General features: G+C 38.8%; 1 protein-coding gene across 6 annotated transcripts in view; it reads right to left on the reverse strand.

The window, feature by feature from the left end:
• Window positions 1–26,108, reverse strand: part of CCSER1 (coiled-coil serine rich protein 1) — a 617,185-nt gene that overhangs the window by 440,425 nt on the left and 150,652 nt on the right. For all 6 annotated transcript variants that reach the window (XM_042812628.1, XM_042812632.1, XM_042812630.1 and 3 more), the window contains exon 5: window positions 1,574–1,685. In XM_042812628.1, the coding sequence (XP_042668562.1) occupies window positions 1,574–1,685 (112 nt within the window). The remainder of the gene's footprint in view (window positions 1–1,573; window positions 1,686–26,108) is intronic.

Here is a 26,108-nt window from a genome sequence, read left to right on the forward strand (position 1 = left end):
CAAAGGGGAAAAGGAGATATTATCGTAAAAGTCTCAAGTACTTGTTAAACACATAAAGGACCTTCCTTTAAATTCATAAGGGATTATGAAATGCTGAATCTGCTGATAGTGGAGAAAAAAAGGCAATAAAATAACAGTGCAGGCTTACCTTTTAATGGAAATGAGGCAAAAACGTACTATATTGTTTGAATTAACCACAGAAGTTTGTATTTCAGCATAGCTACTCTGCAGCCTATTGCCTTCCCAATCTTTTCATAATTAGAAAGCCGCATAACAAAAACATTCAATCAAATAGATGCTAAGAGTATTTCAGACATTACTTCACATATAGGTGACAGACAATGTACTACGTTAAATTTTCAAATACATGTAGACTAGGAAGAAATGGTTCTACCATCAGACTGAAAGAGAGGCCACAATAAGTTACTGACTTAGGCCATAGACCTGTACTAAGACTAGACGTACATGAGGAAAAGAGACTTTATACCTCCCGTTAAAGACACTGTATAACTAGTAACAGATGTGGCAGTGCAAACATTTCAATCTGACCCAAAGGTTTCAGGTCTAATATCTAATTCACTGAATTTTTGACAGTGTGGGTTTGTTTTGTTTTGTTTTTCCGTGTCCAGCTTTACATTCATCAGGATCTCCAGGACTTTCTCTGCAGGGCAGCTCTCAAGAAGTTCTCCTCCCAGTTTGTATGCATACCTGAGACTGCCCTGAACCAAGCTCAACACCTTGCACTTGGCCTTGTTAAACCTCACCAGGTTCTTGTATGCCTGCTTCTCAAGCCTGTCCAGGTCCCTCTGGATGGCATCCCTTCCTTCTGTTGTATCAACTGCGCCACACAAGGTGAGCTTAATCCTACTATCCAGGTCATTGATAAATAAATTGAAAAGGACCAGACCCTAGACAAACCCTTGGTAGACATCACTCATGACCGACCTCCACCTGGACATAGAACCATTGACCACAACCCTCTAGTTCTAACCATGCCAAATCTCTCCACTTTAGAAACAAGAATGTTGTATGGGACCATGTAAAAAATTGTTAGGGAACAACCAACCTGTCTGATATGTTTTGGGTATGATTTTTGTCTAACATAAGATATCACATTATACTCAATTTCTTAGAATTTCCGTGGAAGATCACTACCATATTTTTGAGGACGTCATCATACCTTATAACACAGTAGTAAAAAAAGGCACTGAAAAATATTGAAGTATCTCAAATGAGAAGACCATTTAGGAACTAAGATCTTTCTAAAAAGCAACTGAAAACTGAGATGAATGAGAGGATTATTTAAACAAAGGCAATCACTCTGCTAAGCCTATTAAAAAGTAAATTTTTCACAAGATAAATAAGCACTCTTTTTGTATACTTCATTATCAAAACCTTGGATAAAAAGGTAGACTAGTGAGAAAAAGAAGCAGCCTAGTCACAGGTCAATTTCTGTTCATGGAAACACCTAAGCGTAACCCCTAGTGAAACAGAAATGAGGCGTATAAACGCATCCACAAGAATGAAAATACCCTTTGTTCACATTGCATTCATAAATGATCATATAACTCACTGTTTAGACGCTTCAGGTTTTGGCATCTGTTCTTTCTTCCTTGTATCCACTGTTGGGGTAAGTACTACAGCAGCACATGAGACTATTGACTGGTACGAGTCTTCTCGACAAACTGCAAAGACAAAAATCCCAGTGTTGAAGTGATCTCAGGGTGTATTTTAAATGCTGAAAGAAAAAAAGTATACATATATGTGTACACATAAATACATACATGTAATAAGTCATGCTGTGATAGCCCAAAACAGAAATGATTTTCCAGACTTTGCTGTAGTCATCTGTGAAGGAAACATTACTGTTTCTATATTTCATAAAGTGGCACTTCTATTTCCCATAGACTGGTATATCCACTCTCATTTTCTAAGTTTCACCTGGCACAACATATGATGTCAATTTGCAATATCTCTTCGATCTACTTGAGTCTGTAAAAGGACATGTATTTCCAATTCAAAATTAACATACGATGCACTTCTTTCTTCATCACAGATTAAAAATGAGAATAGAAATTAAGGAGAATTATAATCTATTTAAAAGAAATTCTGACAAGTAGTTTTTTGTCTTACATCTCATACTTTGAGCCAAAAAGGCCAAATCCAAGTGGTTTAGAAGTGATATCTGATACTTTTATTCATATTTTCTCTTAATACAAATTATTTACGTATTATAGTGCTAGCTGATATGACTCAGATGATATTTACAACTAGAAGAACAACCACATATTTCAACTGAGCATCTGGCTCAATTAGCACTAATAAAAGAACACCCAGAAGTACCTGACTTCCATACAAGCAGCTATTCTTGTTAGAAGTTATACATACTCCAAAATCTCAGGTGTAAATGTCACTAGTAATATATCAGCACAGCAACACCGCCCCCCCCCCGCCCCCCCCTTACTGCTAGGTGTTTCAAATGTAGAAATTTCCTGTACAGCCAAGATGTACCTTTACGTACCAAGCAGAATTTGGAAGCAAATGCTCATTGCAGCAAATAAACCACACCAGTTTCCTATATTATACATTTATGGTACTATTTTATGTCATATGTGAACAAGAAGAAATGTGGTGATTCATCTTTTAAACAGATCACATTGTAATTTATAATGCATAACATACACCACTATGTAGGGTTTACATGTGTGTATACACAGCCAATAACATCAACTGTAACAAGGATGACTGTCACAAGTTCTCAAGGATTAAAAGTCAGGAAAAACCTATTTCACATTTGTACAAGGTTGAGAGCTGAGAATATTGAACAGTAACATTCATCAGTATAAAACTTGTTTCTGAGAGTGTATCATCCAACCTTCACAATCACGTGCATTCTCCTTGCTGACCACAGCCAATTTGTCATTTGCACACACTTCAGCTACACAAGGTCTAAAATTCAAGTAAAAATGTCATTCATATCGCCTTGATTGGATGCCAATGCAGAACAGCTAATAGTGGCATTTTACCCTGAGTTTTATTAAAATTACATTCAGCATGAATTCAGCATACATCAAGACACATGGCATGCCCAACACACACCCTGGAGCAACATCACAGAATCACAGAATCACAGAATCACCCGGGTTGGAAGGGACCTCAAGGATCATGTAGTTCCAACCCCCCTGCCTAGCAGGGCCACCAAACACACACATTCAGATCAGGTTGCCCAGGACCCTGTCCAACCTGGCCTTAAACACATCCAAGGACGGGGCATCCACAACCTCCCTGGGCAGCCCGTTCCAGGGCCTAACCACTCTCCTTGTATAGAACTTCCCCCTAACATCCAACCTAAATCTTCCCTCCTTCAACTTGGATCCATTTCCCCTAGTCCTGCTGTTGTCAGCCCTTTTGAAGAGTTTACTCCCCTCGTGGGTGTAGGTTCCCTTCAGGTATTGATAGGCTGCAATGAGGTCACCCCGCAGCCTTCTCTTCTCCAGATATTCACGAAGAGAATATTCACGAACATCTAGTGCTTTAAGGCTGCTTGAGAATAGACTGTAAGTAATAGGACAGAAAAGGATTGAGTATTTAAAATAAAGGTCTGAAATGTGTACTTTTGTTTTTTAAAGTAATTCTGAGCCATTTGGTAAGAAGCACGAACATCCTAAAATTGGGCTTCTTCTGAAAGGAAGAAGATGTTTTTTGCAGAGTACATGTAATTACGTCTAATGCATTTTACGTTCTACAGTGTTTATGGCCATTTGTTTAATTTGTTCAATTACTGATGCACACACTGTGCATGGTAGACACATAAGATGACTAGTAGTGAAACATGACTTCCCATATTTTGAAACCAGTGTTACTCAGTACTTGATCATTATCACAAACATCCATCCCCCAAAACATGCTGATACCGAAAGAAAACTTGCCATACTGCTTACAGGTATGCAAGAGAAATATATGTTACAGGTTCCTACACAGAAAAATGTGGAGAGAACTAGTGCAAAATGCATTGAACTAGAGATATTACATAAAAATAAAATAATTTCGTCATTTTTGTCCTCCTCTCTTGCATTCAACCAGCAGATGATGTATTATCATGTGCTATTTGTTAGGTACAAAGAAAAGCACAAAGTAGTATCTTCTCACTACAACCAATGACTGAATATGTACAAATAAAAACATTTATATAGATTAGACTCTTTGTTTACAGACAAAGAATTGCAAAAAGTTAGGTTTGTCAGAGGGCGATACTGAAATTCAACGCCTGAATTTTAACATGATTAAAAAAAAAAAAAAAAAGGACACAGCAAATAATTATTTCTTTTTTTTTTTTTTTCTTTTTTTTTTTTTTTTTAAGAAAAGTTGTGACACTTGACTATCATGTCATTAATTTATTTGTAAAAGGTCTGCTGACATCACATAGCACAACAGAGTACGATCACCCACAGTCCATCAAAGCAGCTTTACAAAAGGAGTTAAAACAGAAAATTGCAGGTAACAAAGATGACACTGCTCATCTGCCAGCCTTTATAAAATTTCATGAATGAATTAAAATCTAAAATTGCCTTTGTTTAATAATTAATATTGCACAGGGATTGTATAATCCCCTAATTTACAGCTAAAGAAAAACCTGGGTCATCTGGTGATCTGCGTTCGTGGAATTTATTATCCTTCCATTCAAGACAGAGATAAGCTTTGGTACAGCTTTTGCAAGCTGCTGTGATCCCTCCCTTTTATCTCAAGCTTCAGTGCTAACAGTCACAAGTCATTGTGGGATAGTATAATTAACTAAAATGTCATGAATAGTGACAGCATTTAATTTTTATCTACTGGAGTGCATTCCTTTATAATCTGTTCATAACGTTCACTAAAATAATGAGAACGTGATTGAATGAAGACTCATCTTTAACAATGATAGGGATGGGCTCTACTCTATTAAGGAGACTATTTTCATACTTCAAACTTCTCTTAAGTCTCATTTCTTTCATACGCTTTTTTTTTTTTTTTTTTTTTTTTTTTAAATGTACCAGTGGGCAATGTTACCACCCAAAAAGCCAATTACTGACTACTACATTTTGGACTCTTTAATCTGAGTCTCTTAAGATTCCCAAAGTACTACAAACACCATAACGTCAAACCAGTACACTAAAAGATTACCCCTTTTAACCATAATCCTCTCAAGTGTCCAGCTGGCATTTTAAAAGACAGTAAGAACTTCACAAATTTATCCTTACCACATGAATTTGTGAAGAAAATAGAGAAAGCAAATATTTTAATTACTTGAGCTGGTATTTGAAAACCTACCAATCACCAATGTAAACAGCTGGTCCAGTCTACAATACTATTCCTGAAATGACCACGCAAGCTCATTCTCTGCCTCTTATCACTACTCCTTATAAACAAAAACAAACAAGACATCACTCACATGGGAATGGTAAATTCATGTAGCTAGTTACTTTACCTCTTTTACTTCGTATTTTCTAATCTTCACTTTCTTGCAACTTTTAGTATTGTTGGAGATGCTGTGACTGATTTCTGCTGAGCATTTTGCCACATAATTATAATTGTATCCTGGGATATTAGATGGAAAGTTCGCAAAATTCCTCATTACAGTCATTCATCTCACCCTTCCATTTTGTCCTAGCTCCATGCTGTATAAAACCAAGTTGCCTTTTTTTTTTTTCCAATGTGAATAAAACCCATGCCCTTTGCTTGCAGTATGTAGTAAGTCAGGTGAGACATTGTATTATGTGTATATAAAATACTCAGGGTAATAATACAAGTAAAAGCCTCTACATTTGTAAATCATCCCCAAAATCCTTACTTTGTGTGTATATACACTATAGTACCTCTGTCAACCTTTAGCATTCTCTTAACTTTCTCTTTTCAGTTGCAATAAGATCCCAAAGTGGTAACAAAAATTGCTTTTTGAGACTGAACTACTGCTAGGTTTGTGTATATCATCCTAAAAACAAAGCCCAGCTCTCCTCTCCACGCTGTGTTATAGCTTGCTCCACAGATGATGGAGAAAAAAATAAGAGGTGCACACCTCCGCCAGGAGGAAACTGGAAAATTGAAGTTACTATTTATTTTTAATTAGCAATGGCTTCATCACTTTAATCAGTTTGTAGTGTTGGAAGAACAATTGCTGTTTCATTTCCAAACAAGCACTACAAGAAAGTAGCAACCTCAGATTTACAGAATAATGGTTAAGGTTGAACGAGCCTCTAGAGGCCACTGTCAAAATAAGAATGATTTCGTACAATTACACAATAGCTAAATAGTTGTGCAAGTCAAATTAAACTATACTGCAAAACAAATGGGGCAGAAACTTTCTATGGAGCAGGAGCATGAGAACTTCTCGTGTTTCTTCACAGTCACAGCAGCCAGATATTCATAGGAAAGGTAAACAGGAAAACTAACTATGAACACGTTTAAATCCAAGTCCATCAAGCCCAAACTCTGCTCAAGCAGGGCACCCAGGGCCACACCTAGGCAGCTTCTGAAAATCTGCAAGGAGAGCCCACAGCCTCACAGAAGCACTTATTGGTGTTCAGATAGAACATCCTGTGTTCTAATTTGCACCCACTGCCTCTAGCCTGGCACTGGGCACCACTTAGACGAACCTATTTCTGTTCTCTTAGCATTCTTCCACCAAGCATACACATGAATAAGTTCTCTCCTTTCTCTTCCGTAGGCTAAACACTCTTACCTTGCTCATAGAAGAAATGCTCCAAATTCATCATCGCAGTAGACACGTGTTAGGCACTGTTCAGGAGCTCCATGCCTCTTTTGTACAAGAGAACCCTGCACTGATCTCAGCATTCCAGGTAAGGACTCACCGAAGCTGAGAGGAAGGATTGCTCACCTGGACCTGCTGGTAACACTATAACTAATGCAGCCCAGTATACCATGGGCCTTCTTTGCCACAAGGGCACAATGCCCTTGGTTGACTTGTATCCACCAAGACTACAAAGGACTTCTCCAAAGAGCTGCCTTCAGCTGACAAGCTGCCAGCATGCACACTAGTGCCTTTGTTTTACTTTCCTTGGGTTGTTCCTCCCAGATGCAGGACTTAGCAATTTCCACTGTTGAACCCCAAGAGGTTCAACAAGAGCCCATTTCTCCAGGTATGCATGGCAGCACGACCCTGTAGATTACCATCCACTCTCTCTCAGTTCTGTGCCCTCTGCAATGTGTTATGCAGTTAATGTCTTCTGAAAAAGTGAGTAACTCACATGCAAGCGAGATGGTATTTTCGCATGTGATGGTATTTTCCAGTAAACCTGTACCTCCTTGATTCACAATTCAGTGATTGCATAGACTAGCCAATAATTATAGCAAAATAATACAACTGAAAGGACATCTTTACTACGCACTAACTACTAATATATATCCTAATGAAATAAAAGATACATACCAACTACGAGTCATATACAGGACAACTCCACAGAAAAAGAAAAAAATATGTTTTAACTTCATGTAATACCATCACAAGGGATCACTACTGCTTTTAGAAGTAATTCCTCCCCAAATTCAATTTATCCTTCAATGATTCATGCAGGTTTTTTCTTCCATTGCCAACTGTTTTAAAACCATATATTTATCACTAGGAGTGTTTAAGAAGCTCCAGAACATCATTCACTATCAGAATAGATTTCTGCATCTGAAAAACAGAAACAACCTTTTTTTTTTTTTTTTCTCTTATCTGTTTCTCCCAAAAATAATAAGAATGACTATTTTCAAGTAGTTTTCTTCTACTCTGGACCAACCAAAAAAAATTCCCCAAATAGTAGGACAGTATGAAGCCTTCAACAGCTAATGAATATAACATATATCTGTGAAGAAGAGAAAGATTTTAAGCTCTAGGGGCGACAGTTCCAGCAGCTATTCAAATACTGTTGATTGTAGTTTTTCCTTTTTTTTTTTTTTTTTTTTTTTTTTTTTTTTTCCCTTTTAAGAGGTGAGAGAAAAATTGGCTATTACTACTCAGTGTGAAAATAGCCTCCCTCGACACAACTTATAAGTGATGAAATTAACTGCAGGTACTACCTGTTTAGACAAGACAGAAGGGAAATGTTCATATTCAGCCTGCAGTGAAGCATAAGAGATTCACGTTGTAGGGAAATGAAAACACTGAAGTACTTTTGGATTTAAGAGTTGGACACTGACAATTCCAAGAATTTCCACTTGTAAATATAAAATTAAAAATTATCATATTTCATCATTCGAGAAACAGATCAAGGCTGGAAAACAACTCATGTTTCATACCTAAAAACATTCTGCTTTAGTGTGGTTTTGTTTTTGTTTTTTTTTTTTTTTTTTTTTTTTTTAAAAAAAAAAAAAAAAAAAAAAGCAACCAGCCAGGGGCATGGGAGGTGTTAAATACATTTCCTATCAACTACCAGTGTAAGAAACAGGAGACTGAAACACAGGGGAGCAATATCTGGAGCCAAATTATCTAACTGCACATTCTTTTTAACTACTGAGAGCTAGAAAACATGTTCTAATTACTCTAGAATGCCAATTCCCAGTGCAGACATTTGCATTTTAGCATGCTGTTTGTTAAGGATGTCTGTGCTGCGATGAGGCTGAGGCAATGAGCTGAAGTGCTCTGAACAACGGACAAGGAAGAGGTGAGAGCCTGGCCCTGTGTATATTCCTCATACAAGGCAAACATAGGAGAACCAAGAACTGTGAAACACTTCTTCCAGTCTGGCCAATAACAACATTAAAAAGTACAAATACAAATACACAAAAAGGTAACAAGAGGGTCTACCATAAATTACCTCACTAACTTAATCCAGTTCTAAGTATGACTGAAGGACTGAGGGAATAAAAAGGAGCATTTAAAATGGGTAACTCAAGGTTATTTCCTAGGAAAGCTGTTGGCACTGCAAATGGGAGGGTCTTTAAACAAAGTGCATTAGTTGTGATAAGCCCAGTAATAACTGTATTTTAGCACTGTCCTCACCATGTGAATGTGATCTCTTCTTAATTCAGAGTGCCCTTATCTTACCTAGCTCCAAACATCAGCTTCATTAAACACTTCAGCAAAACCAAGTGTATGATTTCATTTCAATATTCTCTGTCTTGGCCCCAGAAGCAAAACACAACATTTTAATTCTTTAGTTTAAAGCCCTTAAGCCCAAGGAGTCTTTCAGTCTCTTAAAGGCCACATAAAAGGTCAAGGTGCTTTGAGTCAAAGCCATTTTTGCACCACTAATAAAAAAAAAAAATTCAATAATAAAAAAGCCTAATTTTCCTGTGCCTTGATCTCAAATTAGCTGACAGTCTTTGGGAAAAAAGGAAACTAAATGGATCTCAATTTTGTTATTAATTCAACAGTTACTCTAGCTCCTCTTGCCCCTTAGAAACAGCTGCATTTCACAATATTGGCCAGAATAATACTTAAGAGAGTGAGTCTGACTATATGCCTACAGTCCCCAAATGATTTTAATGTAATAATTCTGCAATAAAACCACAGGCCCAATTCTTAAACACACCACAGCCACTATCCAAAATTCTATAATAGCAACAATTACAAGGCCATTATGGACAAATGAAATACATTCTAGCAGGTTCTCAAATTTCCTCTTTCTTTTATGGTATTCACAAAGGCTGTACACACAGATCTGCTTTGTGCTATCAATGCTGGCACCCAGTTGTGAAGGGTACATTGCAGAACATTAATCAGAAGCCAGGAAATTCTAACACACTAGAGCATGCGATTATCTGCACCCTTGCATTTGTACCCTAAGTTTGTTTATTGCCACTGCAATAATAGGGCAACAATCATATATGATATTTGGCTCAGTTGGTTCACACTCTATGCATAAGAAATCAAACTATAAGCAGCAGCTGCTTTTTTAAAATGTCAATGCCTAGAATGATTCCTTTACTGGCGATACATCATGGAAAGTCATGCCTGTGATGAAACATCAATTAATCAAATAATGATGATGCTGATGGCCTACTTCCCACACACTGCACAGAATCACAGACTGGCAGGGATTGGAAGGAACCTCTATGAATCATAGAATGGCCTAGTTTGGAAAGGACCATAATAATCATCTAGTTTGATAGACAGGGTTGTCAAGCACTAGACCAAGCGGCCCAGAGCCACATCCAGCCCGGCCTTGAATGCCTCCAGGGATGGGGCATCCACAACCTCCTTGGGCAACCTGTTCCAGTGCTTCTCTGTGAAAAACTTCCTCCTAAGGAACAGGATATCATCGTGTCCAACTTCCCTGGCTACAGCAGGTTGGCTACAGCAGGTTCACTACAGCAGGTCACACGGGTCAGTGTCAAGGTAGGTCTCGAATATCTCCAAAGAAGATTGTACAACTTCCCTGGACAGCTTGTTCCAGGCTCTGCCACCTTTATAGAACTCCCTGCATTCCTTTCTGCTAAGCACATTGTATTGACAGAATGATAGTCATTTGGACCCTTGAGAAGGAAAGGGTAGCACATTTATTCCTTTTCATTCTTCTCCAGCTTACAATTTAAGACAAGCTTAACCAGATAGACTGTGTTTTGCTAGTCATCTCCTTCATCTTGTATAATCTGAGTTTTCTTTCATGTGAAATCTTCAGTACCTGATCATCCTGTTACCCTCTCTGCAACCAGCGCCTGCGGCAAATTCAGCAGAGATGAAACCCTGTAGCAGCACCAGGAGCAACCATAACTGTATTTATAGGAATCCAAGTAGGTTCATTTTTCAATAGTAACTCCTCTGCACATAAAACATTTAAAGTATATCTATTTATGCTTAAGGCTACTTTCTAAAATACTTCCTTATTCACACTGAACTACTTAAAGCTAACTTTGGTTCAAGAATCCTTCATATCATCCTCCAAGCATGAAATAAAAGCATATTCTATTTCCAATAATATGCTGTTATTTTTTCTCAGTATCAAGAAGTACTGCTTTAGAGTAACATTAGAAGGTTTAAAACCGCAACCAATCTTTGTTTGCTTTTGGTAACACATCATCAGTCAGAACAACGTCACAGGCTTTAATTTGTTAGCTTTCAGTATATGACATTGTGTTACATAGACATGAATAAAAAGCATGTCTAAATTTATGAATAAATCAATGAAGTCACAATGAAACACTAATGATCTGATTCCCAACAATCATATATAACCAAATTGCAAGAAGACTCATAAATGAAAGGTATGAATGCCCATTAAAACAGGAAGTAGAAGCTTAGTCATTTAGACTAGGATGTATGGTAATCAAGAAGCATAGAGTGGCCTGGGTTGAAAAGGATCTCAAAGATCATCTAATTTCAACCTCCTACTATGTGTAGGGTCACCAACCACCAGACCAGCGTGCTCAGAGCCACATCCAGCCTGGCCTTAATGTCTCCAGGGATGGGGTATCCACAACCTCCTCGGGCAACCTGTTCTAGTGTGACACCACCCTCTGTGTGAAACACTTCCTTCTAATATCTAATCCAAACCTCCTCGTCTCAGTTTAAAGCCATTCCTCCTTGCCCTATCACTATCCACCCACGTAAACAGTAGGTGCACTGATTTACTTACAGAAAGGCTTTGAAGGTAATGGAATAAATTCACTTGCAGCACGGAACAGTGAAACCTTTAAAAAATGTATACATATTCATATGGATAGCCAACATCACTGCAATCTTCATAAAGGACAAGGAGGAGGATCCAGGAAACTACAGGCCACTCAGCCTCATCTCTGTCCCTAGGAAGGTGATGCAACAACTTATTCTAGATACCCTCTTCAAGCAATTGGAAGAGAAGAAGGTTATCAGAAGTAATCAGAATGGATTCACCACAGGGAAATCATGCTTGACCAACCTCATAACCTTTTATGATGTCATCACTGGTTGGGCAGAGAGGAAACTGATGAGATTCAACAAGAGCAATGTAAAGGCTTGCACCTGGACAGGAGTAACCACATGCATCAGTACAGGTTAGCTGATGACCTACATGATAAAAGCTCTGTGGAGAAGGTACTGGGAGTTCTGGTAGATGACAGGTTAGCCATGAACTAGCAGTGTGCCCTTGTGGCCACAAGGGTCAATGGTATCCCAGGGTGCATTAAAAAAGAGCACAGACAGCAGGTTGAGGGAGGTGACTTTACCTGTCTATTCTGCCCTGGTGAGACCACATTTAGACTACTGTGTCCAGTTCTGAGCTTCCCAGCTCAAAAAAAGAGATCAATCTCCTACAAGGAGATCAGCAGAGGGCTGTAAAGATGATAAAGATGACAAAGTCTGGAGGATCTCTCACACAAGGAAAGATTTAGCAACTTGGGTCTCTTCAGCCTGGGGAAAAGACAATTTGAGGAGAAATCTGATTAACATTTATAAATATCTAAAGGGAAGTGAGAGACAAACGGATGAGGCCAAGCTCTTCTCGTTGGGATATAGCAAGAGGTCAAGAACATAGGAAGTTCTGTACAAACAAGCAGAAGAACTTCTTTACAGCAACGGTGACGGAGCACTGAAACAGATTGGCTAGAGAGGATGCGCAGTCTCCTTCTAAGGAGATATTCAAGACCTGTCTGGACACCTCTGTAACCTATTGTAGGGAGCCTGCTTTAGCAGAGGAAATGGACTCTACGATCTCTTGAGGTCCCTTTCAAACCTGCAATTTTGTGATTCCACGTGAACTTAGGAAAAAAAAGAACCCAATTGAGTAGCAACTTGTATAAATGAGAACACAACAATAACTAAAAATCATAAATTCCAGAAAGCTATGTTATTGAGTCATTCAAAACCAATTAAAAAAAATACTACATTAATACGCACCCAAAAAGATCCACTCCAACCTCCTCTGCTGGTAGAACAGTGCTTGGCTATAATCAAGTCTGAACAAAAATACACATTTCAGTCTCAGTGGAATGAGCAAAGTATTAGTTCCGAGATCTGCTTTCAGAGCTAAGCAAAGATTAAAAGAGGATGAAAAAATTTCAAGTCTCCTGCTCTGCCAGGAAGACAGAACTCACACACACTGCTTGATAACCTCGAAAATATAAAATGCCCATCTGTATCAAAATACTAACCTTACGCAGTCAAACATCACAATCTGGATTCCACTGTGAATTCCATTCCCTATCAGTAGGTCTGATCAGCACTGCTGACTGTGGGAGATTGGTGAGTAGGACTGGTATCTGCAATAGATAGTCTGATAAAATCATCTCACAAGAAAACATCATGGCTTGGGCCCTGTGGATGAAGAGGATGCAATGGATGTGGCCTGGGATCACACTCATCACTAGGTTTCCTCATACCAGCCAAGCATGCAAATGTACACATAGGCTGTGGCAAAGATGGAAAAAAGCTCCATATCTGACACCTCAATCAAACAGCTTAAATTAACAGGCTCTACCTTGCAGATATGAATGCTCATTAAGTTCAGTTGGCTCATCAGTTGGGACAACAGCTGAAGCTAGAAGAGCCCCATGAGTAAGCTGAAGCTGCAGGCATTCTATAAAGCCAATTACTCTCAACCTCCCTGATCCTGACTTTACCCTGAACAATGTAACTACAAAGCAGAATACTGCCTGCAGGAGCCAAATGCTGGACCTCAGTGCAAAGTAAGGTCGACAAACACCACAGTCTCTGAAGATGGAAGAAAAACCCAGCCAAAGGCCCCGTAAGGCTTGCAAAAGGTTTTACTGAAAGGGACCATGTTAGATTAAAGCATACAGCCATACTCTGGCAACTGTTGTAAGGTACAAGAAACTGGGAAACTCTTGCCTCTTTAAGAACACGGAGAAAATGCTTACAGTGATTTTACCAACCACAAAAGCAGCTGCTTCCAAGTTACCTTTTCAGACAAACTAAGCGCAATGATAGTTTTAGTTCAGTTTTGTCATCACATTTGAGTCTGAGTTTTGATTTTAAGCAGTATTATGCCTTCAAGAAAAGGAGAGAAAGACTGTTACACTGGCATTTTGAAAGAAGGAATATAAAAAGACCTGCAGGGCATTTCTGTAGGCACAATAAAAGGCACTGAAGGAACAAATACTCTAGCAACAACATCTTAGACTGTTACTTAACACATATACAAATGTCAAAACTCAACAGCAAGCATTTTTAGAAGCATAATCTCTTGACTTCACCTTGGACTAGTTGAAACGAAGAATGACAAGGCAAGTAAGATTAATTTATTGTTTGTATTGAAGGGCTGTAGCCACAAGAAATTAATAGAAGAAAAAAAGCTGTAAAAGCATAGATTCCCAAAACAAATTAAATAAATTAAACCACTACATCAGCTCTCTTTATATTTTCTAAAAACCAAAGCTTACCAGGAAAATGATGTGAGATATTTATGATTTGTAAAGAGAGTGAGATTATCTGGCTTTTTGTTACAACCATATAGGTGTCAGCTAGCAGGAGCACAAGGCTAGTAGAGCTGTACATCTTCTAAGCCACAGAATCACAGCCTTCGTTAACCACTTACAAGCAACTCAGTGAGCAGTCCCCATAGCAGCACATTTGTCATAGCCACACCAAACTCATTCATTCTTTCACAGGAGTCACTCCTACACTACCTAGGAGAAATTTACACTGAATGTTGAAACAACTAAAGAAATCATAATGAAAATGCCTACTATTTTCTCAAATTACTTGTCTTTCTTATCTGTAATAAAATGCAAAGAAGACACTTTTTCGCCATCCCAAAGGTAGGTGATTTTCCTTCCTATTTTTAATTTACTTCTGAGGGTGTAGAGTTCTGTAAGGCCAGAATTTTACTTAATAACTCCATTCTTGAGTAAACTTCACATTTACTATGTTCCTAACTGGTATTTTTTCTTATGGACAAAATTGCAAAATTGTGTAAGGTCTTCTTTATTATTATTATTTTTCAGTAAATCTTAAACAATATGCATCTGAAGTGGTTGCAGACCTCTCCTGGGCAAAGCATCAGCCTCATCTCTGCAGTTGTGCAGGATATCAAAGTCAATTCTGAAATCTCTACAAGCAGTTTATCAAATATGAGCATGCACATGGAAGCAGCTGGCAACAACTCATTTGTAAGCACAAAACAGTGGAGAAAGAAGGATTGTGGGGAGAGCTTCACTCAGTACTCCAGCAGCAAGGACAGCCTTATGATCATCTACACATACAAGTCTAAGCCAAGAAGGAAAATTAAGAGATTATAAAGAACAAAAAGAACATGGGATTGAACAGAATACCACACTCTCCCCACTGTGGGTATCTAAACGTGTGTTTGAAGCATGTGTGTGAAGGATGAGAGCTGATATGATCTCAGGACAGGAGAATGAAGGCTCTTCAGCTGCTACGACAAGCATAGAAGTGACTCTAGAAGACAACCACAGAAAGAATTTCCTAGCCAGCTCACACAGCCTTTCAAGCAACACCAAGGGAATAGTTAGCCACATGGCAAGAAAGGTCAGTGGCAGCTATGGAAATAAAACATGACAGTCTGCTGCACCACAAAAGGAAGCAGAATATTAATGTCCATCGATTTTCTGTGGCTGCACTAGCAAAACTTTGACCATTTACACAGCCAGATTTTGCTACACTTAATACATACTTTCTATACTTAACTATACTTTCACATAAATTTACTACATTCCAAGGCCAAGGTTGTCTGATTTGGCATGTGGCACAAGCACATGCTTTGGTTCTCCCAGAAGTACAGTGTTATAGTCCTGATGCAAAAGTTTGAACAGCAGAGCTCAGAGCTGCTGTGCCAGGTTTGCAAGCGACTTGCTGAGTTCTTCCAATTAACATTTGAATTAACAGTATACATGCAGGAGATAAAGTTTATGCCAAAATACATACATCTGTCTGAAAAGTAATAAAGCAATCGATTTTATTACACTCACTCTTCTCACACTTCCAAAAATTCTGAAATATTACAAAAAAAATCTGCACAAAAAACCCTTGAAATCCAAAGAAGCTCAGAAGGCAATACTTCTTTTTTATGTTCAAGTTAGGTTGAATATCAGTAGATTATACTCAGAAAAAAGGAGCAGAGTCAAAATGACAGGCAGTATGGACAGATCTTGAAGCCTAGAAATTGGAGGATTCTAACAGTGTTTTAAGAGAGCCAAATACACAATTATACTACCAGACAAAGAATACAGACCACCACATCACTGAAGCAGACCTTTGGTTCACAAGCCAATGACTAAGTGTACTGCCTTCTCAAAAACGTCCAACACAAACCTCATCCTACAAATGTTGTGCTTTTGTATCACTGGTGACAATGACATCGCTGAAATCAGGTTCAACTTGGTTATCACCTCACCTTCCCAAAAAGATCACTCAAGGGCTATTTTAACATGTTGTATACAAACATACACGGGAGAATATTCCCAGGAAAATAAGTACCTCTCTCTATAATCTGCCAAGTCAAATGATAGCATTAAAATTGGTGAATGTCTGTCTTTAGATGTGTTTAAAATTAAAACAAATCCTTTTCTGAATGATGTGCTTTAATCACACTGTAAGTTTCATTACAAGCACAACTATGAAAAAGCACTTCACTACTTATGAGAGCAGATGGGGTGCACTGAGCCCTTACCTAACTGCAAATTCACAAGTTGGTTGCTCAAGGTCACACTGCAAGGGCATGATGTAGCTGCACCAGATAATTAAAAGCACTGGTTTGCAGTTCATATTATTTGAGTGTTGAAATAACATTAGAAAGTGCAAAGGTACTTTGAAAGCTATGTTCCATAATACTCAAATCATTTTCCTCCTCCTGTCATTTTCAGATCTGATTCATTCTCATTGAATCACTCCATAGAGTGATAAAAGCCACAAATAAGGCTACATGGTTTTCATTTGTTCCAAATAAATTTTCCTCCTTAACATGTACATAGATATCTGTTATCTGACCATTAGCTCAAGATCCACAGGTAAAGAGGCTGAAGTACGTTCTTCAGAGCAGGGCAACCATAGCATCATGAAGCACCATGCAGATAGCCTGGTATTGGAAGCAGAATAGCCAGAGCTCATTATTCTTCATCCAGGCTTGTATTAGCTATGCTCTACTCTCTTGGTAAGCATCATAAAATTCATCAATGGAGATCATGGAAAGAAGGGAGATTTAAGATTAGATGTAAAGTGGAAGGTGTTGTTTTGTTTTTTGTTTGTTTTTACTGAGAGAGTGGTGAGGTGCTGGAACAGGCTGCCCAGAGAGGATGTGGATGCCTGTCCCTGCAGGTGTTTAAGGCCAGGCTGGATAGGGCACTGGGAAACCTGATCTCGTACTTGATCTAGCAGGTGACAAACCTGTCCGTGGCAGGGTGGGGCTGGTACTTAATGATCCTTGAAGTCCCTTCCAATCCAGGCCATTCGATGATTCTATGATTCTATGATTAATTCAAAATTCTTAATGTGAATCAAACAAATTGCTAGTATACAAAGGCATTTGTTATACGTGAAGTTCATCTGAGTACTCACTGTTACAAACTGAAAAAACAATGCAGCACCTAAGACCAAGCCTTTACAAATTCATTAGAGTCTGTTCAGTTCTACTAGACTTAACTACTGGAAATAAATTTTAAAAAAGGAATAAATAAATCACTTTTATTGGCAAACTACTTGGAAAGCAGATAATGAGACAATACACGGTTGCATATTATCCCTCTTCCTTGAATAAGAACATTTCCTCTGGTTTTGACTCTGAAAGGAGTGCCACTTAGTGACTTAGGTAGCTTTACTGCAGCTTTAAATAATGTAATACAGGTAACACTAATAAGAGAATCACAAATGCTATGCGGTAGCACTGTTATTAATATTGTTATTACTTGATAGAACACTGTGAATGTTTTGGGAGGAGAAGGATAATGCTTAAAGCATAACTTGGAACATGCTCTTAAACTTTGCGTACCTCAGCTGTGCTAATAAGAGTTCCAAGTGCTTTCTCCTACACTCTACACCAAATGATAATCTAGACTATAAATTTTATTAATACAAAAGAGAATGTGGAGAATTTCTGTATGTGCTAGCAGGAGGATAACTTGAAAATCTGTTCCAGAGAGTAGGTCATTATGTTATAAAAGAGCATAAGATGCACAGGAAATAGAAGTAAAACACATATTACAGATTCTCACAGGAAAACTCTCCAGGAGTGTATAAAATTTAAATGGCCAAATTCACCTGGAGCTTTAGAATCACAAGAATCACAATCCACTTTCTTTGGATTCAACAAGCTCATGATTTCTGAACTCAAGTTGAACTGATTAAACAGAAGCAAAAAGATGAAAGCTCAATTCTCAAGTTGCACCATTTGTCAAAGCAGATGAAGAGTGTTCATGAATATGGAAGGCTGGTTGTGCATCTGTGAACAGAGCAGAATCTGGCCTAATGACTATTTAAATAGTGTGAACACATTCACAGCCCTACACTCCACCTTCCCCTGGGAAATCTCCCATCTTTACTTCAGATGTCATGCTAGAGGCATCCAAGGAACTAGTCAAGTACAACAGATTCTTTTGACAATTAGCACATAAAGCAAAAGGACTCGATTTCTAGAGATATCTGAAAATGAAGAGGAACCACTTGCTCTTTGTAATCTACAGTGATTTTGGAAACCAAATATCAGAGAATTGAACCTTAAAGAAAATTGTCTGTATCCATCAGTGTCTACCACTTGTGTCCAAGGGACAATAGAAACGAACCCCTTTTCAATTTATTTATGTAGGTTGTCACTAAAGGACAGCATACAAAAACATCATGCATATGCTAATAAAAAAAAATTAACCTACATTGCAAAGCTGGATACTGTAGCTCCCAATTCACTAAAATGTAGCATGCATAATAGCACTGCTCCATTCTCATCCAAATGTCAATAGCCATCGCCTCTATAACTTAATTTAAAACCCTAGCATCCATTGGAAGGAATCCCACCAACTTCAAGAGCACTCTCAACAGCAGGGTGCAAAGGTTATCCTTGTATTTGAGGGGGGGGAGGTTAATGGAAACTACGATATGCAGAGCATTTTACTTGCACTTTGCAGAGTATGACCACCAATTCTGAAACTTCCCTCTGACTAGTTCTTTGAGCTGCTGTGCAGAAAGTAATTTACTTCACTCTCTAGTGAACAATTATACTCTTAGCTGATAGGAATTTAAGAGCAGACCTAAGATTAACACTTGACATTTGTTGAAAGCCCTCCAATTTGAGAACAAGAGTTATTTGGAAGTTACCCAATATTTTAAATAGCACATGTATTAAAATCAAATATCACTTTCAAGAAAGTATCTTAGATGTAAACATAATATACTGCACCTAATCCCCAGTTCATATAATAATCACAATATAAAGACCAAATAATCCAAGGAAATACACTTAATATAACATCTACCTTAAAAGCTCCTCTCAGAAATCTCGTAAGTGGCAGTAAAACCTCTTAAATGCTTTAGTCACGGTTTTGTGATTTTTGGTTCTCAGTATTCCACATCATAACATCATGTGGAACACTGGGATTTTAACTGTTAATCCTCAAGTTCTGGGTACCTGCCCAGAAGAGAAGAACTACATTCCCCAGGGGACTTTGCAGTCAGAGAGAGCAGATATAACTCCTGGCAAGGTTACCTGATGGGCTCTTTTTCATCCACTCTTTTTCGTCCACTCTCCCTCCCATCTCCCTTTTGTTCAACTGGACTGCACATCTCAACTCAGTGTTATGCTGAGGCTTATCCACCTTTGGGAACATTCTCTCTCTCATTATATTTGATTTATTAGCTTCAATTCTGATTATATTGTATTATGGAGTGCTATCTTGCATTCCAATACTATATTTAGTAAATTAGTTTGTTTCTCCTCAGATCATTGCCTCTGTTTTTAATTATTTTGGGATACCCTGTTCCCTTTTTTCCGGAGGCACGGATTTTGCGAAATCCCTCCGCCCCGCTAGTTACAGAACTGGGCTGAACCAGCCCATAAACCATTGACATTCTTGGAGGAGAATGTGGGCAGAAGCTGCTTTTTAGCTTTTCAGAACGGATCCCTCTCTGCTCTCGGAGAACTTCATTGGGAAAGTTCATCTTTTTCACAGGTGCTCACTGAAAACTTGACCTTGAAAGGCCAGGCGGACTGCCAATATTCTGGGATATTTGTAAACTTTAGCACTGCTATCTTGCTTCTGTAAAGAGGAAAAAAAAGGATTCCGCTTTCTCTTTTAAACCTGTTTGCAGAGGGAGCTGCTAATTTTACAGAACTTGGGATTTTTAAGCATGCTCCCAGTCTCTCATTTGAATCCTTTCCACAGTTTTTGAATGCTCACCTGATCACGTTATTAACCTCCCTAAATTTACTGTTGATCATGTCACTATTTGTATTTATTGTATTTTGAGGAAGCCTTCCCCAAAACCAAAGAATACTGAGTGGCAGGGAGTGTGGAGAGGCTTGGGAGAGACTTTAGAGAGGTGGAACATCTTCGGTGTCATGGAACTTTACTCCTGAACACCTGAAAGACCCTGAGAGTTTAAACACATATTTGAGACAGGAATGTTGCGGCTCAGGCAGATCTGAGGAGGCACAAATGATTTGGGGCCTGGCTAATGCTTATTGAGCCTTATTCAATACTATCCCATAAAGGGAGAGAGTTTGTGAAATTGAGAGAGTGTCTGAGAGCTGAAAGGGAGAGACTCCGAGCAGAGAGGGAGAATCTCCAGGCTGAGCGAGAGAGTCTCCCAGCTGAAAGGGAGTTTCCAGGAGAGACTCCAAGCCAAGAGGGAGAATCTCTGGGCTGAGCGAGAGAGTCTCCTAGTTGAGAGAAAAGACCTCCAATCCGAGAAAGACGCCCTCCAAATTGAGAGAGACTCCCTGCAACCCCAAAGAGAGAGTCTCCAAGGCAAGACAGAGAATCTCCGGGTTGAGAAAGAGAGTCTCCTAGCCAGGAGAGAGTATCTCAAAACCTGGCAAGAGCATCTCTGACCTGAGAAAGAAGGACTCCAAGCCGAAGGGGAGAATCTCCGAGCTGAGAGAAGGAATCTCCAATCTCAACGAGATGCCTTCGAATCCGAGCAAGACTCCCTTCAATCCAAACTCGACACTCTCCAAACTGAACAGGACACCTTCCAAACTGAACTAAATACTCTCATAATCGAATGGGACAGCCTCCAAGCTGAGATAGAGGGTGAGAGCATCGAAACTGACCAACCTGATCAACCACAGGAGGCACAATTGACGTCAGTTGCCCCTGTAAGAGGACGGAAAATGAAATGAATCTCGACTCAGAACAGAAGAAAGAGGAGGAAAGAGGTCCTGAGGACTGGCTCCAAGATCCAGGAGAAAGACCCTTGAGTCCAGAGGAGGGGCCCCCAATAAGACCAGTCACCAACACCTACGAGGGCAACACAAAGTCCCGAAAGAGTAAGAGGTGAGCAAGATATAATTACCATTGTTGATCAATCTCTGAAAATGAATGAAATTCTAAGTCTGAGAAAAGACTTCTCACATCACCCAAATGAGCCTATTGTCACCTGGTTACCTTACTGTTGGGACAATGGGGCCAACAGTGTGCAGCTAGATAGTAGAGAAGCTCGCCAATTGGATGGCATTACTAGGAACTCAGACACTGACAGAGGCATTGGCACATGCCAGAACCAGGCCTTCACCCTCTGGAAATGGATGTTGTTAGCTGTAAAAGAAACATACCCCTTCAAAGATGATCTGATGCCTAAGAAAAAGAAATAGACTGATATAGAAAAAGGCATCCGTTATTTGAGAGAATATGCTGTTGTAGAAATGCTACATAGCCCTGATTTGACTCCTGATGAGCCAGACCAAGAGCATGATCCTGAGAGAGCCAGGTGTACACCGAACACGTGGTGTACATTCACAAAGACTGCACCAGAAAGGTATGCCAGTACATTTGCAGCAATGTATGACAGAGAGGAAAGAAGACCCCTTATAAATGAGCTGATTAATCAACTTCTAGACTTTGAGTTACATTTAAGCCCTCGGCAAGCTTGTGTTTCAGCCATTGTAAAGGTAGCTGAAAAGCTGAACCGAATGGAGAGCAAACAAGAAGATACAATAGACAAACTATCAAACATGACAAACTCTCAACCACAGAATCCACAGTACAAAAAGAAGCGGGAAAATCAGTTGTTAATGTTGCTGTGCTCAGGCCATACTTATCTTTTTAGAGTTAAAAAGCAGGCAGTGCATCTTCCACTTAACAAAGCTTTTTCACAACATGCTCTTAGTTTTTATCTTAGTTTTCTTTAACATGCTCAATTTCTTTTTACTAACGTACCACAGCCATGGTTTCAGAGATACTGATGAATATAACAAGTCAAAGAAAGAATACTATTTTTCAATCCCCTTGGATTAAACACTTGACCAAGAGTTCACTTCAGTATCATTATCTCTGCTATAGGCTGTTCCAAAAATAATGCCTCCTATTTATTTTCATGGGAACTACAATAGATGCCAAAAGCATAACACCACCATTTCACAGAGAAAATTCTCAACTACAAAACACCAATTCTCCACCATTTTCACCACCATTTTCACCAGCAGTGATCAAGAGCCTAGATGTTGCCCTTAGAGGAAGTGACCCATTGATTCACATCTGTTATGACAGCACTATTGCTAGGAAAAGGTTACCCAAAGTTCAACTCTCACTGAGCTCACATCCACCGTTTGGTTTCCATCAACGTTCAGCAAATATTGACCGATGTCAATGGGTGCCATTTTTACTATATGGAGGAATGCAATAACACACCTTCGTTTCATATACACTTCCATGTCAGATGCAATTGTGTCAGACTGCTCCACTGCTGCATTCTGTTGCATAGCAACAAAATGTAATGTCATGTTTGTGAGAATGTTCAGCCTCTATTGCCATATCAGTAACATCCACCTCTCATATCATAAGCCAGCATAATAAAGTAGGAGGCGTTACTTTCAAAGCAGTCCTCATAACTATACAAGAAATGTGGACAACGAGATTTACAATGAAAAATGTCACAAAAGAACAGTATATTAAGATTTGTTATTGATACTGCTTCTGAATTTTGAGCATCTATTTTGATTTTGAGATCTACTAATGAGTCTGTTGCTCAAATGTGGTTTTAATATGAAGTAACATATTCAGCATTTTACAACCTGTCAATGTGGAGCCAGCAGAGAGACTGTTCAATTTAACTATCAAATGATTCCCAGAGCTGTACTGCCAGTATTAATGATGTCAGGCCACAAACATGAAAGAAAGGAATGATTACTTACTCTACAGAAACATGATTCGCTGTGATGGAGAAAGAAGCATAAATTGCACAGTAAGTTACAGTTCACTGCAGCTTCAGATAGGATGCACATAACACCCCCTGCCTCTCAAGCAAGGTCAAAAAAGACAGAGGGACCAGAACTCCTCCGCAGTCCCCTGAGATTGAAAGATGTATCAACTATCAACTAGCTGAAGACTGACAGGACAATGGTGGGATCAAGGCTGACCAGGAGAACGTTCAAGACATAATAACTGCAAGGTAAATGAAACCTTTCCTTCCTGAAATAACCACTTCAGATATTTTATAAAAATAAATAAATAAATAAACAAAATCACACACACACACCAAAAAAAAAAAAAAAAAAAAAAAAAAAAAAAGCAGCCAAGAAGAGGTGTCTTTCTATAAATTCTGCCTATACAAGTGAAAAGTAACAGCCCTCAGCTTGGGATCAGTCCTAGCAGCTAAAACCTAAGAGGTTAGGAGTTTTGAGCAGCTCTGTGGGTCATATTGCTCTTTTCATTCTTCTGTGTCGGTATAGTCCTGACAGAGACAGAGGAAGCACCTTATTTTCTAGCTGTAATAAGCTACTGTGAGCAAGAGGAAAGCCAGTAAATAAGAACTAAACTGTAAGATGGACTTCTCCACTTCAGTACTCTGTGAAGAAATGGTTTAGCATTTACACCATCCACCTATGTCTTCGAATAACAAGGAAACGTCAGAAACACATACACCAAGTGTATCCAGTGTGCATCTCCACCATATTAAGTCCAGCAGTGGTTGTGCTCAGTTACTGTTCTTAGAAGAAGGAATTTTCGCACCTTGAAGAGGAACAGGAAGACATGGAGCTTGCTGCAGAGGGTAGCACCAATGAGATCTTTGTGCTGATTTACAGAGGGCTGTAAAATCAGTCACCACATGCATTAGTTTATTTTCAAGAGATGAAAGAACTTCATTAAACTAGTAAAAACCTGTTTTAAGTTCAACACAATGCAACGGATTAGGCAATTGCCATGTTCTAAATTGCTGATACCGGGCTCAAACAAGTCCGGGATTTTTGTATTTGCTCGCTGGACAATAAAATGCCACAAGAAATTTCTGTGGACCCAGACACTGCTACTAGCCATCTTGTTGCATGTGTTTGCACAGGCATGCAGTGACATGCACCTCCCTTAAAGACAGAAAAACACATCACTGTTTTGTACAGTTTTTTGGGTAACATACATTGATACTGCACAATGTCTCTCAAACAAACAAACAAACAAAAAAAGGGAAATAAAGATCAAGACAGAGCAAAACAAAAAAAAACAAAAAAAAATCTGAGCTACTTTGTCACACGTAGTTTTGAGATAAGCTTTTTTTCCCCCACAGGCTTACCTGTGACTGTGAGGGGAAAAAAAAACCACATTATTTCAGTGTATCATTGAAACTGGAAGGTAAAAAAAAATAAAAAATAAAAATACAAAACCTTTTTAAAAGTCTCAGTACTTTCATGAAAGTGAAATTAGTTGTTAATATTTAGTCCCTATTTGGTTGAGATCCCTAATAGCCAATTCCTCTCCCCTAAGGTCTGTATATTGACCAAACACAAACGATAACAGTAAACATAATTTTATCCTTATCAATACTACTTTTTTGATGCTAATACTGCAAAGCAGAAACTGACAAATTAAAGATACGTATCTATTTACTAACACTTAATAATACTAGTGTTTTAAGCAACGGCCTGACTATCAATATGCTTACAGAAGTTTTATGTAAGAAAACAATATAAAATCATCTTACAAGTGAAAAATCCTGGAGATTATACGTACAGTATACATTCATGTATGTATACTGTGATTTGAAGGCTAATACTGGGCACTCCTGTTCACAGCATATCACAGAGGCTGCCACATGCCTAAGAGCAATAAATACGCAGGACTGAAATGTCATAGCCTATTTAACATCTCCTTAATGTTAAAGGGATACAGGGAAACAAGTACATGAGAAATCTCACAGCTGTTAAGAATTCCACGTCTCGTACATGACTTAGAATACTTCACAAAAACAGTGTAATTTAGCGAGTAAATCATTTAAATGAAATGGGAAGCTTCACATCACTTGTCCCGATGCAATGGGATGCTTTGGGCAATGATCTCCTTTTAGACTGTCCACCCAAGCATATATTCTGTGCACTCAAGCAGGCAACATTCAATTCCCTTTTAAAACAGATTTCCCCAAACTGCCACTTAATGCTCTCTCACTCTGGAAAAAAAAAAACAAAAAAAAACCCTCCCAGATATGGACTGCTTCTACTCTTAATATTTTAAAAAACATGACTGCCTTCCTCAAGCAGATTTTCCAGCTTCTTACTGAACAAGGAAAGTGAAGGGCTGAATGTATATATACATACGAACAATAAATATAAATTCAGATGGAATATCTTAGAAATATTTCTGTACAGAAAATAAAAGTACTTCCTACATTGTCCCCTCAATTTGGAGGTGTCATGGTTCAATGTGTTTTGTTTGTTTGTTTGTTTTTTTATTTTTGGGTTTCAGTATTCCACATCAAAACATCATGTAGTGTACGGGGCACTGAAGTGTCACTGCCCCAATCCCAGGTACCTATCCCTGAACATTACAGAAGTCACGGGATCTTACCCTTCCGGGTGGGGGGGGTGCTCTCTTGCTGCCTTGCAGTGGGTGCTGGAGGTGCTTTCCCAGCCATTCCAAGCTTTTCAGGTTTGACTCGGTCCCGGGAACTCTCTCTCTCTCATCTTGTCTGATTTATTAATCTCAATTTCAATTAAATTGTATATATTGTGTTATCTTGTATTCCGATATTATAATAAAATAAGTTTTCCTCCATAGATTGTTGCCGCTGTTCTTTTCCTCCCTTCCTTCCTTCCCATTTTTGTGGG

The sequence above is a fragment of the Centrocercus urophasianus genome, unplaced genomic scaffold (genome assembly GCF_019232065.1).
Source record: "Centrocercus urophasianus isolate 14NV4802_14NV808 unplaced genomic scaffold, USGS_Curo_1.0 seq_13, whole genome shotgun sequence".
In the NCBI taxonomy this organism is placed as follows: domain Eukaryota; kingdom Metazoa; phylum Chordata; class Aves; order Galliformes; family Phasianidae; genus Centrocercus; species Centrocercus urophasianus.